This window comes from Mus caroli, unplaced genomic scaffold, assembly GCF_900094665.2.
Source record: "Mus caroli unplaced genomic scaffold, CAROLI_EIJ_v1.1 scaffold_14054_1, whole genome shotgun sequence".
NCBI classification, from domain to species: Eukaryota; Metazoa; Chordata; class Mammalia; order Rodentia; family Muridae; genus Mus; species Mus caroli.
The window spans coordinates 3,109-17,416 of record NW_018390193.1 but is presented as its reverse complement, the minus strand read 5'-3'; the positions used below and the strand labels follow the sequence as shown (position 1 = coordinate 17,416).

The 14,308-nt window shown below is 44.7% G+C and overlaps 1 protein-coding gene and 1 pseudogene across 1 annotated transcript; one reads left to right on the top strand and one right to left on the bottom strand.

The window, feature by feature from the left end:
* Positions 1-346: 346 nt before the first annotated feature.
* On the bottom strand, positions 347-10,714 carry Cphxl (cytoplasmic polyadenylated homeobox like). The gene is made up of 5 exons (XM_021154843.2): positions 10,550-10,714; positions 10,051-10,094; positions 4,511-4,713; positions 1,665-1,781; positions 347-1,570 (listed from the first exon to the last, which is right to left on the bottom strand). The coding sequence occupies exons 2-5, from the start codon at positions 10,061-10,063 to the stop codon at positions 1,355-1,357; spliced, it is 549 nt and encodes a 182-aa protein (XP_021010502.1). The 5' UTR covers positions 10,064-10,094; positions 10,550-10,714; the 3' UTR covers positions 347-1,354.
* Positions 10,715-11,322: 608 nt separating this feature from the next.
* LOC110288522 lies at positions 11,323-13,295 on the top strand (annotated as a pseudogene).
* Positions 13,296-14,308: the final 1,013 nt, after the last annotated feature.

The following is a 14,308-nucleotide window of genomic DNA, read 5'->3' as shown; positions in this document are numbered from 1 at the left end:
GGCTTAGTGAGCAGAGTTCCCTACAAAATGCTTTGATGTAAATGAGCTTCAGAAATTTGGTTAGCTTCTACTGCAGAGGACATCAAAAACTCCTGTCTCACCAGTTGAGTAAAGAAACCTGGAATCCAGATGGATCACATGTAGGTTGACAGAAATCCTTGGGAAATAACTTATGATTTAGCCAGGGGCTGGAACTCTGTAGACCAGACTGGCCTTGAACTCTGGCTGCCGAGTGCTGGGACTAAAGGTATGTGCCACGCACCTGGTGACACACCCACTCTCTAAGAGATTGAATCTTTATTTGGCTAAAGAAAAAAGTCTACATACTGGTATTTTGGCTTGGAAGTTATTCATTCTTGGACAACTTAACACTTGTATACAATGTGTATTCACAGTCTCAGACTCTGAATACACCCCCTCCACCTTTTCATGTCTTATAAAGTGTTACAACAGTTGATTATATCCTCTAGAAATAAAACCTCTAATAATCTAAGCAGCATTCTAAGATAAAATAAAACAAAAAACCCTCAAGGGAGTTAGGAGGGGAAGACATTAACAATAATAACCTCCAGGTTAACAAGGGTAAACTTCTTATTTGCCTATTTGGCCAAATGAGCTCTGGCTCTCTGGATAACTCTCTCCACTACATCTAAAATCGGATCCGTCCAATAGTGACCATCTAAACTTGTAGCTAGGCTCTGACAGCTGACCCAGGAACTCAATACTCTGGGGAACATGTCAGGCCTCCCTCAGATTTGGAGCCACTGAGAAGATCAAAGCCCCTTGGGCTGCCACTGGCTACTGAGGCCCTGGAGGCTGGATTGGACAAGCTGGCCCTGTGCTTTCCTTTTTCTAACAGCACCTGCCAGGAGTCCTAGAAGATTGGCCAATCTGGTCCATAGAAGTTAAAAGCATTGATATGCCTGACAGTTAGGGGAAGGAAAAAAAAAGCTTATAGCTAGGACTAGGTCACAACCTTCCTCTTCTAGAATCACCCATGGGAACCCTGGATCTTTGTTGAGACTCCTGGACTCCACTTTAGCCCCCCATGCTGCTTTCTAAATTCCTGAAGCTTGTGTGTTTTGACAGGACTGCTCTCCTGAGGAGTCCCTTGCTGCCCATGTAGCCAAAGCAGCATTTGGTGGAACACTGACTGCAGCTGGCCGAGGAGCATCTGAGCGCCTGCTGTGTCTCCATCTCTCTGACTCTGGTGCACAATGAGCCAGTCTGCCATGGGAACCCTCTCTTGGTAGCGCAGTGGTTGCTAATATTCCCAGTTATTTGCTGCTGTCCTGGGAGCACTGGGGAACAGTTACAACCAACCCAGCTTTGCCCCTGTTTACAAGGAACATTGTCAGTACGAGAATGTAAAATATTGGGTTTCCTGTGTCTCAAGCTGGTCACCCATATAATACTGCTCAGATACAGGGGGAAAAGTAAAGTTTGTTGGTCTGAAAGAAGATTCACTTCCAGTGGCCCCTTGATACTCCACAGTGCCAATTGATCTCCTTCCGATGCTTCGAACCACAGAGTCACATGAGCCGTACTGTTCACCAGAAGCTTGCGGGGCCTGCACAAAAGAGAGAGCAAGGGACCTGGTGTGAGAGATTTGGTGACACTTGGGTGTAAGAGATTTGCCCAGGGCTGCAATCTGAAGCTTGTACCTGGGTATCCTGGTGACCTGTACGCATGTAATCTTGGCACCTGCGCGTTCTTCTCATGGCAGAAATTTTGCTTTTCAATTCTGGTGCCAATCTGGCTCTTTTATTCTGAAACCAGTTCTAAAAGAAAAAAAGGAAATTGTTCATCAAAGCTGCTTTCTAGCCGTGGCCCCCTGTTGGTATTAAAGAACCAGTTTTTTAGATGGGCTCCAAACTCAGGAATGTCACACATAGGTGACCCCCTGTTGCCATGACAACCACATACCTTCCCAGAGTCCACTTCCCACACTTCCCTTATGTCACAGCCTAAATAAAAGACAGAACTTACACCCTTTTTCCCTTTGTCTTTCTCTCTTTTCCCTCTTTGTCTCCAGTACCTCTTCCACGTGGAACTGCTTTGGCCTGGTGTGGTATGGCCAGACTCAAGCCTAACACATGATCTCCACGATGCTTCTTTTCTTTCTCGCGTGTGTTATTTGTTTGATTGAGACAGGTTCTCTCCACTCTATAGCTCTGGCTGTCCTGGAACTCACTATGCAGATCAGGGGGGCCTCAAACTCAGGGACCCCCAAAGAGTACTAGGAGTAAAGGTGTTTGCCACCATGCCATGCCCCATAGTCAGTGTCACAGTCACATAGACTCAGCCTTCCTGACCTTGAAAAGACAGGGGTGGGAAAATGAAGGTGGCCTTTTCTACGCCTTCACATTTCCATGGAGATTGTGAGCTGTGCACCCTCCAATCAGCCCCCAGCCCTGCTTCCATGTTTAAGCATGGAAGTCAGCTCCAGCTAACCCTACTCTAACCTCTGTATCCAGACAGCAGATGGGAACTGTCCCTTAACTGTCCCTTAAGACAATGTCCCAGATACTCTACCAGGCTGCCCCCAACCAAGATACAATGTATTACAAATTGTATTGTGTGTTACATTTGAAAATGAAAAACTTGGGCTGGAGAGATGGCTCAGCAGTTTAAGAGCTCGGACTGCTCTTCTGAAGGTCGTGAGTTCAAATCCCAGCAACCACATGGTGGCTTACAACCATCTGTAATGAGAGCTGATGCCTTCTTCTGGGGTGTCTGAAGACAGCTACAGTGTACTTACATATAATAAATAAATAAATCTTAAAAAAAAAAATGAAAAACTTGTCAGGGCAGTGGTGGCTCATGCCTTTAATCCCAGCACTTGAGAGGCAGAGGCAGGCAGATTTCTGAGTTCGAGGCCAGCCTGGTCCTACAGAGTGAGTTCCAGGACTGCCAGGGGTACACTGAGAAACCCTGTCTCCAGAGAGAGAGAGAGAGAGAGAGAGAGAGAGAGATGGAAAACTTGGCAAATGTTTGTCATGCCTTGGTATTTGGTCCTAAGCACATTTAGGCTTTATTTATAGCCTCCTTAAAACAATTATACATGAAAATTATTGTCCAAGTTTTTTTGAAGGGGGATGAGTTGTAGAAGTGATTAAATATTTTTTAAGATGGGGGCACACACTTTTAATCCCAGTACTCAAGAAGCAGAGACAAGAGAATCTCTCTGTGAGTTCAAGGTCTACAGAGTGAGTTCCAGGATGGTCAGGGCTACAAAGTAAGATTCTGACTCTAACTAAATAACTAGGCTTGATGGTAAACACCTGTAATCCTAGCACTTGGAAAGCTGAGGCAAGAGGATTCAGGCAAGAGGAGTTCAGGCCCTCTAGTAGGGAGGCTAAAAATACTTCCCTTTTAAAATCATAGATTTGTGCTACTTTCAACCTTGGTCAAAGAAAACAGTAGAGTTAATGCAGATTATCACGTATCTGTCAAGGCATTGAGTGCTTGTGCGTGTTCAACCCCCACTACAGGGATATCTACATCAACAAACCTCTTCAAGGCTCAGGGACATCACTGAGAAAGGAAAGAGTGTTTGCGAAGTGCAGTCTTCCAGGCAAGACACAGCTTTGTCCTCCGTAAACTCACTTCAAGCAAATAGCTTTGGTAACAACAATTATAGCCACAGAGCAGCTGTGACTACCTATAGGAGACCCTCATATGACCAAGCTAGTAGCTAATCAACAGCCCCCTATTGGGCCTCTGTAGTACAGAGACAACTGCAGTCTTCCATTTATTTCTTTTGGGGGGAGCAATCTTTGTCTACCCTCTCCTCGCTTTATACCTAACACCTCAGCAAACCTTTCACATGTTCAACATGTTCCAAAATGTTCTTCCCGGGCTAAAGAGATGGCTCAGCCGTTAAAGGCTAGGCTCACAACCAAAAATAAAATGTTCTTCCCACAGCAAATACAGTATGGAACCCCCACAGTTGCCACCCTAGGTAATAACAATAACTTTTAAATTTTTTTGTTGTAGTTATTTTGGAGACAGGGTGCCTTCTTATAGCCCTGGCTGTACTGAAACTTGCTCTATACATCAGACTGGCCTCAAACTCAGACCCGATCTGCCTGATTCTCACAGGACCCAAGTCGGTGTGTCCTAATTTTCTTTTTTTAATTTTATTGTTTGTGTATGGTATTTTGCCTGCGGGTATCTCTATGTGTGTGTGTGAAGGTCAGAAAAGGATGTCAGAAGCCCTGGAACTGGGGTTACAGAAATATGAGCTGACAAGTAGGCGCTAGGACTCAAACGCAGCCCCTCTGGAAGAGCAGCCAGAGCTCTTAAGGTTCTCTCCAGTCCCGTGACCATAGCTCCTTAAGGTGTCTCTGCTTCCAAATTTTCCTCATAATAGGTTATTTTCCATAAGCTGTGTATACTATGTTCAGTCACATTAAAAGATGAAAACAGACATATTAACACTGCCCACGACAGTCAGCTTTCTCATGAAATGGCTTCACAAAAGGGAAGCTTCAGCTCTCTGACTTACGTCAATCACGCTCACTTCACACTGGAACTGCCGGGCCAGCTCATCCTTGGTTGTGAAGTCTGGATAAGGAGCACTTGCAAATTCTTGTTTAAGTTTCTTCAGCTCATCTTTGGAAAATTTATGTCTCGGTTTTGAGTTTCTGCTTCCATATTGCTTTCTTGCTTTGCTGCGATGGTCTTTTTTTTCTGGAGCACCAGGAAAATCTATGGAAACAGAAATGCATCGAACATAAGTAGCATCCAGAGAAAGGCTTGTTTGTTGACCGATTTGTAAAGTTTGTTTTCTTAAAGTGGTGCTCTACCTCATTTCTACCCACAAAAGGTTAAAGACCCAACTTTAAATTGATGAGATTGAGTTTATTTATAGTCACTAAAATAGGAAAGAATTCCTTCTGCCTAACAAAATTGTATACACTATGCAGAAAGATCCTAATGACACCCATTTATGTTAGTAATTAAGGATATACCAACTCACATTAACCTGATAACAATTTAAGTGTTATGGGTGTAGGTGGGGCTGGAGAGATGGCTCAGCTGTTAAACAAGACCGGACAGAGTTCAGTTCCCAGCACCCAGGTCAGGTGGCTCACAACTGCAGCTGCCTGAACTCCAACTCCAAGGGGATCTGATACCTCAACCCCCTTAAGCACTTATACTCACACACACACACACACACACACACAGAGAGAGAGAGAGAGAGAGAGAGAGAGAGAGGCACAGAAATACACACACAACTAAAACATCTTTTTCTGAAAAACAGAATAATAGCATTAAGGCTAAGTTGATTGTTTTAGAACCGTTTTGGTTTGTTTCTTGCTAGCCATTGAAATGGGGTCTTTTCCCGACTGTCCAGTGTGGTGGTTGTCAGAAAGCACTGTTCTTGGGCTAGCAAGAAGACTCAGTAGGCAAAAACACTTGCCACGAGAGCTTGACAGCCTGAATCCAGTCTCTGGAACCCATAATGGGAAGGGAGAAACAGTTTCTTAGTTATCCTCTGATCTACACACTCTGTGCTGTCTCTGTCTCTGTCTCTCTCTCTCACTCACACAAACAAAAATTAACTAAACAAAAATTAACTAAAGCCAGGTTAAAGTTCAACAGCCCTATCCTCACAGTGTGGAACTTTCCCAGGTTCTTTTCCTAATTAAGGGGAAAGGGGCACCGCACCCTAGACTTGAGAACATTACAAATCAAATACAAGAGTCAGGTGCCTAGGACAAAAGGAGCTACAATAGAAGCCTACACTGGAAGACTTACAAACTGGAGACATTCAAAACATTCAGTCTAAGTGGCTAGAGAGAGATCTTAGCAGTTAAGAGTACTTGTTGACCAGGCAGTGGTGGCGCACGCCTTCGATCCCAGCACTTGGCAGGCAGAGACGGGCAGGTTTCTGAGTTCGAGGCCAGTCTGGTCTACAGAGTGAGTTCCAGGACAGCCAGGGCTACACAGAGAAACCCTGTCTTGAAAAACAAACAAACAAACAAACAAAAGAGGACTTGTTGAAGACCGGGATTCAGCTTGTGAAAAACGACTCTTTGTTGTTAAGGAGCCACACTATAATACATTGTTATTAAATCTCCATGCCTTAGAAGAATAAGTTTGTTTCCTAAGCCTGCAAACCATGTTTTTCTTTTCTTCTAATTTACTTATTTTTTAAAGCTTTATTTCCTTATTTTATGTATATGAGTACAATGTCGCTGTCTTCAGACACCAGAAGAAGGCATCTGATCCCATTACAGATGGTTGTGAACCATCATATGGTTGTTGGAAACCGAACTCAGGACCTCTGGTATAGCAGTCAGTGCTCTTAACCGCTGAGCCATCTCTCCAGCCCCTCTAATTTACTTACTATTCTCTCATATTACCTCCAGACTGCAGTCCCTCTGTTTCCCCAACACCCCAATCCTCAACCAAACACAGCATAACAAGTTGCAGTAAGACTAGGTGCCTCCCCTCATGTTAAGACTGGACAAGGCAACCTGGTGGGAGGAAAAGGGTCCCAAAAGTGGGCAAAAGAGTGGAAGACCACCCCTGCCCCCGCTGTTAGGAGTTACACAGAAAACCAAGGTACACAACCATACCATATGCAGAGGGCCTCAGTTAGACCCAGGCTCCCTAATTGTCCGTTCAGTCTCTGTGAACCCCTGAGCCCAGGTTAGTTGACTGTAGAGCACATTCCCCCAGGTTTCAATGCACAACCCAGCTTTCCCTACTGTCCTAGAATAGCAAGGTCATCAGGTGTAGGGTTGTCTTAGTCAGGGTTTCTATTCCTGCACAAACATCATGACCAAGAAGCAACTTGGGGAGGAAAGGGTTTATTTGGCTTACACTTCCATGCCGCTGTTCATCACCAAAGAAGTCAGGACTGGAAGGACTCAAGCAGGTCAGAAAGCAAGAGCTGATGCAGAGGCCACGGAGGGATGTTCTTTATTGGCTTGCCTCCCCTGACTTGCTCAGCCTGCTCTCTTATAGAATCCAAGACTACCAGCCCAGAGATGGCACCACCTACAAGGGGCCTACTCCCCCTTGATCACTAATTGAGAAAATGCCTTACAGTTGGATCTCATGGAGGCATTTCTTCAACTGAAGCTCCTTTCTCTGTGATAACTCCAGCTGTGTCAAGTTGACACAAAACTAGCCAGTACAAGGGTTCATACCTAAAATCCTAGCAACCAATTTCCCCCAGGGTTCATGAGAACCTCTGCTCAGAGCACAAGAGATCTTGGGGTCACAGCTGAGCAGAGGCAGCTGTGGAGAGCTTTGGGGGCCACTTGGCAGGAATCTGATTTGGGGATAGAACAAAGCAGTAGGCTTGAGACAATAATTTGGTATTTCTAAAGAATGTGAAAGTCAAATTGTAAAGACTTGTTCTCAATTTCTCCCTGTACCACATAATAGTGTTAATTCTTGAGGACTCACACCTAATCAATTATGGCAAATGGATGTTACTCATATTTCTGACTTTGGAAAAGTAAAATATGTACATGTGACTATTGACACCTTCTCAGACTTTCTAGTCGCCACTGCTTTAACAAGAGAAGCAACTAAAAGTTTAATTTAATTAGTCACTGCCTACATTGTTTTTCTATACTGGGTGTCCCAGATCATATTAAACAGATTATAGAACTGGCTATTGCAGTCAAGCATTTGAGACTTTCTGTTGACAATTTAATGTTACTACCCACATTACTGGGATTCCTTATAATCCTCAAGGACAAGGTATTGTGGAACTTTAAAACAATATCTTCATAAAATAAAAAGAGAGAGTTATATCCCCATACACCACACAATTATTTAAACCATGTTCTTCTCGTTTTAAAATTTTATATTTGGATGCCAAGGAACTCTCTGCTGAGTGTCCATGGCACCCCACAACTTGGCATACTTATGCCTAGGTGAAATGGAAGGATCCACATACTGGCACATGGCATGGTCCCAATCAGATATTTAATATGGGGAAGAGAGCATAGTTGTGTTTCCCCCCAGGATGCTGAAGGAGCATAAGGAGCATGCTAGCTGCCAGAGTGATTGGTGAGACATACTAATGCTGGGACAAAGAATGATGCTGACTGTGAGCTTGCTGAGTGCCCTGACAATGGTGACAGACAGGAAAGCTGTATAGGACACCTGTTCTTGGCCCACCTTTGCTTGCCTATATCCCAGATTGGACAAGCTGCCTTGCTTCACGCTTTTAGACTTTGTGGGACAGAGAACATGTGGACTGTTGAAACTTGCCTTCAAAAAATGACACTTCTCTTTACTTTAATGTGACCAGTTATTCTGACTCAAACATAGACTGGCCTAGAAATCAATCCAATATTGGAAATAATAGTCTTCATTTGAAAGGCTGGTTCTGGACATTTTCAGAGACATTTGGAAATTGACAGCTGCCTGGTATAAAGTTACATTTACAGTGGATAAAGTTGGGATAGGATCTGGACTGGGAACAAGTGTTGGTGCATGGGTGAAGGCTCCTAATCTTTTAATAATTGGTCATGTTAAAATTACTTTTATTTATTCTATAGTATTTAATGTAAGTTGTACACTTTCTAATTGTGTTAGTGTGTTGAAACCTGGCATGTCAGCTATGGTGTCTATCAGCCAGCTTTTGTTTTATTACCTGTGAGTATTACAGGACCTTCGTATTCTGAAAAAAAGCTTACAAGTACTGGGAGAAGTAAGTCGGGCTCTAAACAGATGCGAGAGGGTAGTGTGGACTTGATTATTGCTGGTATAGCAGCTTTAATTACATTAATAGCTAGCAACACTGCTTCTGCAATTGCTTTGACACAAGAAGTTAAGACAGCTACTTTTGTTAATCCTTTAGCAAAAAATGTTACTAATGTTAAAAGTTGTTAAAAGGCTGCAATTTCAAGCACCATATAGCCCTAGCTTAACATTTGTAAGATTTTTGCCTTTTTTCTCTCTATTACCTCTTTCCCTTTCATTTATTTTATTTTCACTAATTTTATTTTCCTTCAGCCAAGAATAACAGGAATGAGCTGTGTAGACCAGGCTAGGCTGCTCTCCAAGTCAGAGATCTGCCTACCTCTGCCACCACACCCGCCACACCCGGCTTTATTTTTGACACGTGGTTTTACAAGACTGAGGATCAAGTCAAGTGCTATGCTGCCAAGTTCCATTTCCTGCCCCATCTCATTAACTTTCACTGGCCTTTAATCCCAGCAGGCAGTTCTCTCCAAGGCCTAGATAGGGAGTTCCAAGAGAGCCAGGACTATCACAGTCCCTGAAACAAGAAAAAGAATAAAGCCGGCCATGGTGGCACACACCTTTAATCCCAGCACTCAGGAGGCAGAGGCAAGCGGATTTCTGAGTTCANGGCCAGCCTGGTCTACAAAGTAAGTTCCAGGACAGACACAGCTATACAGAGAAACCCTGTCTCAAAAACAAACAAACAAACAAACAAACAAACAAAAAAGGCTGGAGAGATGGCTCAGCACTTAAGAGCACTCAATGCTCTTCCTGAGGTCATGAGCTCAATTCCCAGCAACCACATGATGGCTCACAACCATCTGTAATGGGATCCAATGCCCTCCTCTGGTGTGTCTGAAGACAGTGACAGTGTACTCATATTCATAAAATAATTTTTTTTAAAAAAGAGCTAAAAAACAGAGATGAGGCCGGGCAGTGCTGGCGCATGCCTTTAATCCCAGCACTTGGGAGGCAGAGGCAGATTTCTGAGTTCGAGGCCAGCCTGGTCTACAGAGTGAGTTCCAGGACAGCCAGGACTGTACAGAGAAACCCTGTCTCAAAAAACAGAAACAAAACAAAACAAAACAAACAAACAAACAAACACCCAGAGATGAGAACTCACATCCCTACAAGCAACAAACAAACAAAAACTCAGATGCAGTGCGCATCCAAGCTGTAGGGAGAATGTGTCCTGGGATAGCTATGAATGCAGCCCAACACATATGTAGATAAATACATTGATATACCATAGAGGCTAGACATCCCTGGGTAGAGCATCAGATAGATAGCTACAGAAGCCATAGTTTGGTCCCTAACCAAGCAACTTACTTTTTGAAAGCATGCTGGAAACCTCCAATCGCAGACCTTGCTCGCTGCAGAAGAGAGAAATAACTTTTTCTGATTACTGATAATGATATAAGCAGATGCTGATCCCCTCCCCAGCCACACCCTAAGTACCCCACCCAATCTTCACACACAAAAAAAAGGCTCCACCCTTGACCCAGCCACACCCTCCACCGGGATCACTTTAGGCACACCTACTGGCAAAAACCAAATCAGTCTTCCAAACAAAGCCCCTTCATTCATTAAACACACACCAAAGGAGTCTTCCTATTGAGTTTCTGTGCTATCTTTATAGTATTGGCATTGTTTTATCGCCACCTAGACCAGAGGGCAGTGGAGACAGGGTGCCTAGACCATAAGCTTGCCATATCCCACTGACATGGTACAGGTGACAGCTATGCAAGGAAGGGAGTCTATCGAAGTCACAGAGGGCCCACAACATTCAATAAAGGAACACTGAGAATATAGGCAATAGAGTGCTTACCGTTATAAGACTCATGTATTTTATCGGCATTAAATTGTTTTTTTGAGAGTCGTGTACCCCCAGTCAGCCTCAGTTCTCTAAAGGAGCAGAAGATGACCTGAAACTCCTGGTGCTCCCACCTGTAATTCCAAGCTACTCAAGAGGCTGAGATAGAGCCAGGTGGTGGAGAAGGTTGTGTCACATGCCCTTAATGCCAGCACTGTGGAGGCAGAGGCAGGTGAGCTCTGTGAGTTTGAAGCCAGCCTGGTCTGCAGAACAAGTTCCAGGGTTACGTGGGGAAACCCTGTCTCAGGGGAAAAAAATTAAAAATGAAGAAAATGAAGCACGAGGGTCCAGAGAGTCTACAGTTCAAAATGAGCCTAGGAAATTTAGCAAGACCTCACCTTTTAAAACAGAGAAAGACGCCAGGTGGTGGTGGTGCACACCTTTAATCCCAGCACTTGGGAGGTAGAGGTAGGTTGGATGTCTGGACATTTGACTGCAGCCTGGTCTACTGCGTGTATTCTAGGACAGCCAAGGCCACATGGAGAAACTCTGTCTTGAAAAAAACAGAGATAAAAGGAAGGAAAGAAAGAAAGAGAGAGAGAGAGAGAGAGAAAGGGAGGGAGGGAGGGAGGGAGGGAGGGAGGAAGGGAGGGAGGAAGGGAGAGAGGATGGGGGATAGCCCAAACCTGGGTTTCACATTGGAGAAACTGGATGCCTTTGCGTTTTCCTCATAGTTCTATCTAGCACCTTTGTATTTGCTCAATGTGTAGGAGGCTAGAAAACCTACAATGTTAGTCGTTTTCTATAATCAGGGTACAGAAAATACACACTCCTCACAGCTGCATCATATTAACTCATCTGTAAGAAAAGATGTTGAATTCCTTTTTGTTCTCAAATAATTTTCTGCAGGTGTATAAGCAGTTTGCCTCCCCGTTGCAGGTAAAAGGGCTGGTCTTCCTTCATTATCCCCCAGCAACCTGGTTTGAATCTGCAGGTATGTATGTCTTAGCTGGGTGACTCATACCTGCAATTCCAGTGCTCTAGAAGTCAAGGTAAGGATTTCAGAAATCAGGTGTTCAAGGCCAATCTTGGTGACATACAAGTTTCAAGCCTTTGCTGCTTAGAAGCTCAAAGCGATTAGCTATTAATTATTAATATAATAGGACTGATGAGATGGCTCAGCAGGTAAGAGCACTGGCTGCTCTTCCGAAGGTCCTGAGTTCAAATCCCAGCAACCACATGGTGCCTCACAACCATCCTTAATGAGATCTGACACCCTCTTCTGGTGTGTCTGAAGTCAACTACAGTGTACTTATGTATAATAATAAATAAATCTTTGGGCCAGAGCAAGCAGGGACTGAGCGAGTGGAGTTGACCAGAGTGAGCAGAGGTCCTAAAAATTCAATTCCCAACATCCACATGAAGGTTCACAACCATCTGTACAGATACAGTGCACTCATATACATAATATAAATCAATCTTTTAAAAAAATATTAATATAATAATTCACTATTAGCTACTTACCTAGAAAGTTGACCTTTAAAGAGGAGAATGAGGGAGGGAGGGCCTTGAAGGCCCTCATTGCTGCTTAGTACAGTGGGGCTCAGGTCTGAGTGCTCTCCACACCACCCTACTTCCACTTTGGCCAAACTAACCATACCCCTGAATTTCTCCAAAAACTTCCTGCCGGCAAGGTTTCAGCATTTGAGGGTGATGGCGTATTCTGTGTGTTTGAGAGCAATGTCATCACCTACTATGTAAGCAACAAGAAGTTTCGGGGAAGTATGCCAGCTCAGGAGGTACAGGGAGTGAGCTTTGCTGACAGTGACACCATTCCTCCAGCTAGCACCTGGGCATTACGCACCACAGCAAACAGGCCACCGAAGATGCAAAAGAGGAGGCGAAGTGAATCCTGGGGCTGCTGACACTCACTTGAAGACACGGACTTTCCTGGTGGGTGAACAAGTGACACTGGCTGATAGCACAGTTGTCTGTACCCAGTTGTGGCTCTAGATACAGGTCTTAGAGCCTTCTTTTTGCCAGGCTTTCCCCAATACCAACTGATGGTTCCTTACCTACATTAACCAACCCCAGTTCACGACCATCTTGGGAGAGGTGAAGCTGTGTGAGAAGATGGTGCAGCTTGATGCTAAGAAGTTTGCAGAGAGCCAGCCTAAAAAAGATACCCCAAGGAAAGAAAAGGGTTCACGAGAAGAGAAACAGAAGCCCCAGGCTGAGCAGAAAGAGGAAAAGAAGCAGCTGCCCAGCTCCCAAGGAAGAGATGGATGAGTGTGAGCAGGCAGTGGATGCTGAGCCCAAAGCTGAGGACCCTTTTGCTCGTCTGCCCCAGAGCCCTCTCTGTGGCAGTGCCATATTGTTGGGAACACTTTGATAAGCGTGGCTGGTCCCTGTGGTATGCTGAGTACCGCTTCCCCAAGAGCTCACCCCAACCTTCATGAGTTGCAACCTCATCACTAGAATGTTCCACCAGTTGGACAAACTGAGGAAGAATGCCTTTGCTAGTGTTATTCTCTTTGGAACCAACGACAGCAGCTCCATCTCTGGCGTTGAGGTCTTCCAAGGCCAAGAGCTTGCCTTTCTGCTTAGACCAGATTGGCTGGTGGACTATGAGTCGTATTCATGGCAGAAAGTGGATCTGAATATCGAGGAGACCCAGACCCTGGTTCGAGAGTATTTTTCCTGGGAGGGGGCCTTCCGGTACGGGGGTAAAACCGTCAATCAAGGCAAGATCTTCAAGTGAACATGTCTTCCCAGTCGCCTAGCTGCCTGCACCTATCCTTCAAGGGAGATGGGGGTCATTAAAGAAAACTGAACACTTTTGAATGAAGAATGAATAAAGGTGGCCCCAGGATGCTTCTGTTTGCAATTCCTGAAACACAGCCTTCCATTGTTAATACAAAATAGAGGCTGGGGGTGAAGCTCAAAGTGTGCTAACCTGGCTTGTATGAAGCTCTCAGTTTGAGCCTTGTTCCCCTAATTCCACAGAAGGCTCATGCCTGCAATCCCAGCACCCAGGTAGAAACAAGAGAACTAGAAGTTCAAGGTCATCCTCGGATTATATGTAGTGAGTTTAAAGCCAGCCTGGGCAATGTGAGTTCCTGCTCCCTACCCCCACCCCAAAAGGCATAAAATAGGCCCAGGCATAGTGACTCACACCTGTAATCCCAGCACTTGGGAACCTGAGGCAGGAGGATTATCGTAAAATCCATGGCACTCTATCTTGAACATAAAAGAATATAAAAAGGGTCCTTGTGGGCTGGTGAGATGGCTCAGTGGGTAAGAGCACCCGACTGCTCTTCCAAAGGTCCGGACTTCAAATCCCAGCAACCACATGGTGGCCCACAACCATCTGTAACGAGATCTGACTCCCTTTTCTGGAGTGTCTGAAGACAGCTACAGTGTACTTACATATAATCAATAAATAAATCTTTAAAAAAAAAAAAAGGGTCCTTGTATTAGAATCCCACAATCCTGTCTCTAACATACACTCGTATGACTACTGGAGAACCTGACTACGTTTGTCCTGTTCACAGATGCCAGTACTACACCTTATGTTGAATGGCTCCTTCTAGTCCAGAATAACAAGGGATACACCAGCCTCGTGCCAGCCTCTCCTCCTTCCTTCCAGGTTAATCTGTCATTTTCCATTTTTAAATTGTGTGTATATGTTGGGAGGGGGACTGTGTGTGCGAGTGCAGGTTGAGGTGTCAGACTCCCTGCAGCAGTTGGGAGCTGCCCAATGTGGGTTCTGGG

Excerpts from the sequence above, each read along its gene's own strand:
- Cphxl (XM_021154843.2), bottom strand. Across the intron at positions 1,782-4,510 it reads GTGAAGTGAGCGTGATTGAC|AACTGGTTTCAGAATAAAAG; the intron begins GTAAGTCAGAGA and ends TTTTTCTTTTAG. Across the intron at positions 1,571-1,664 it reads CAGGTCACCAGGATACCCAG|GCCCCGCAAGCTTCTGGTGA; the intron begins GTACAAGCTTCA and ends TCTTTTGTGCAG.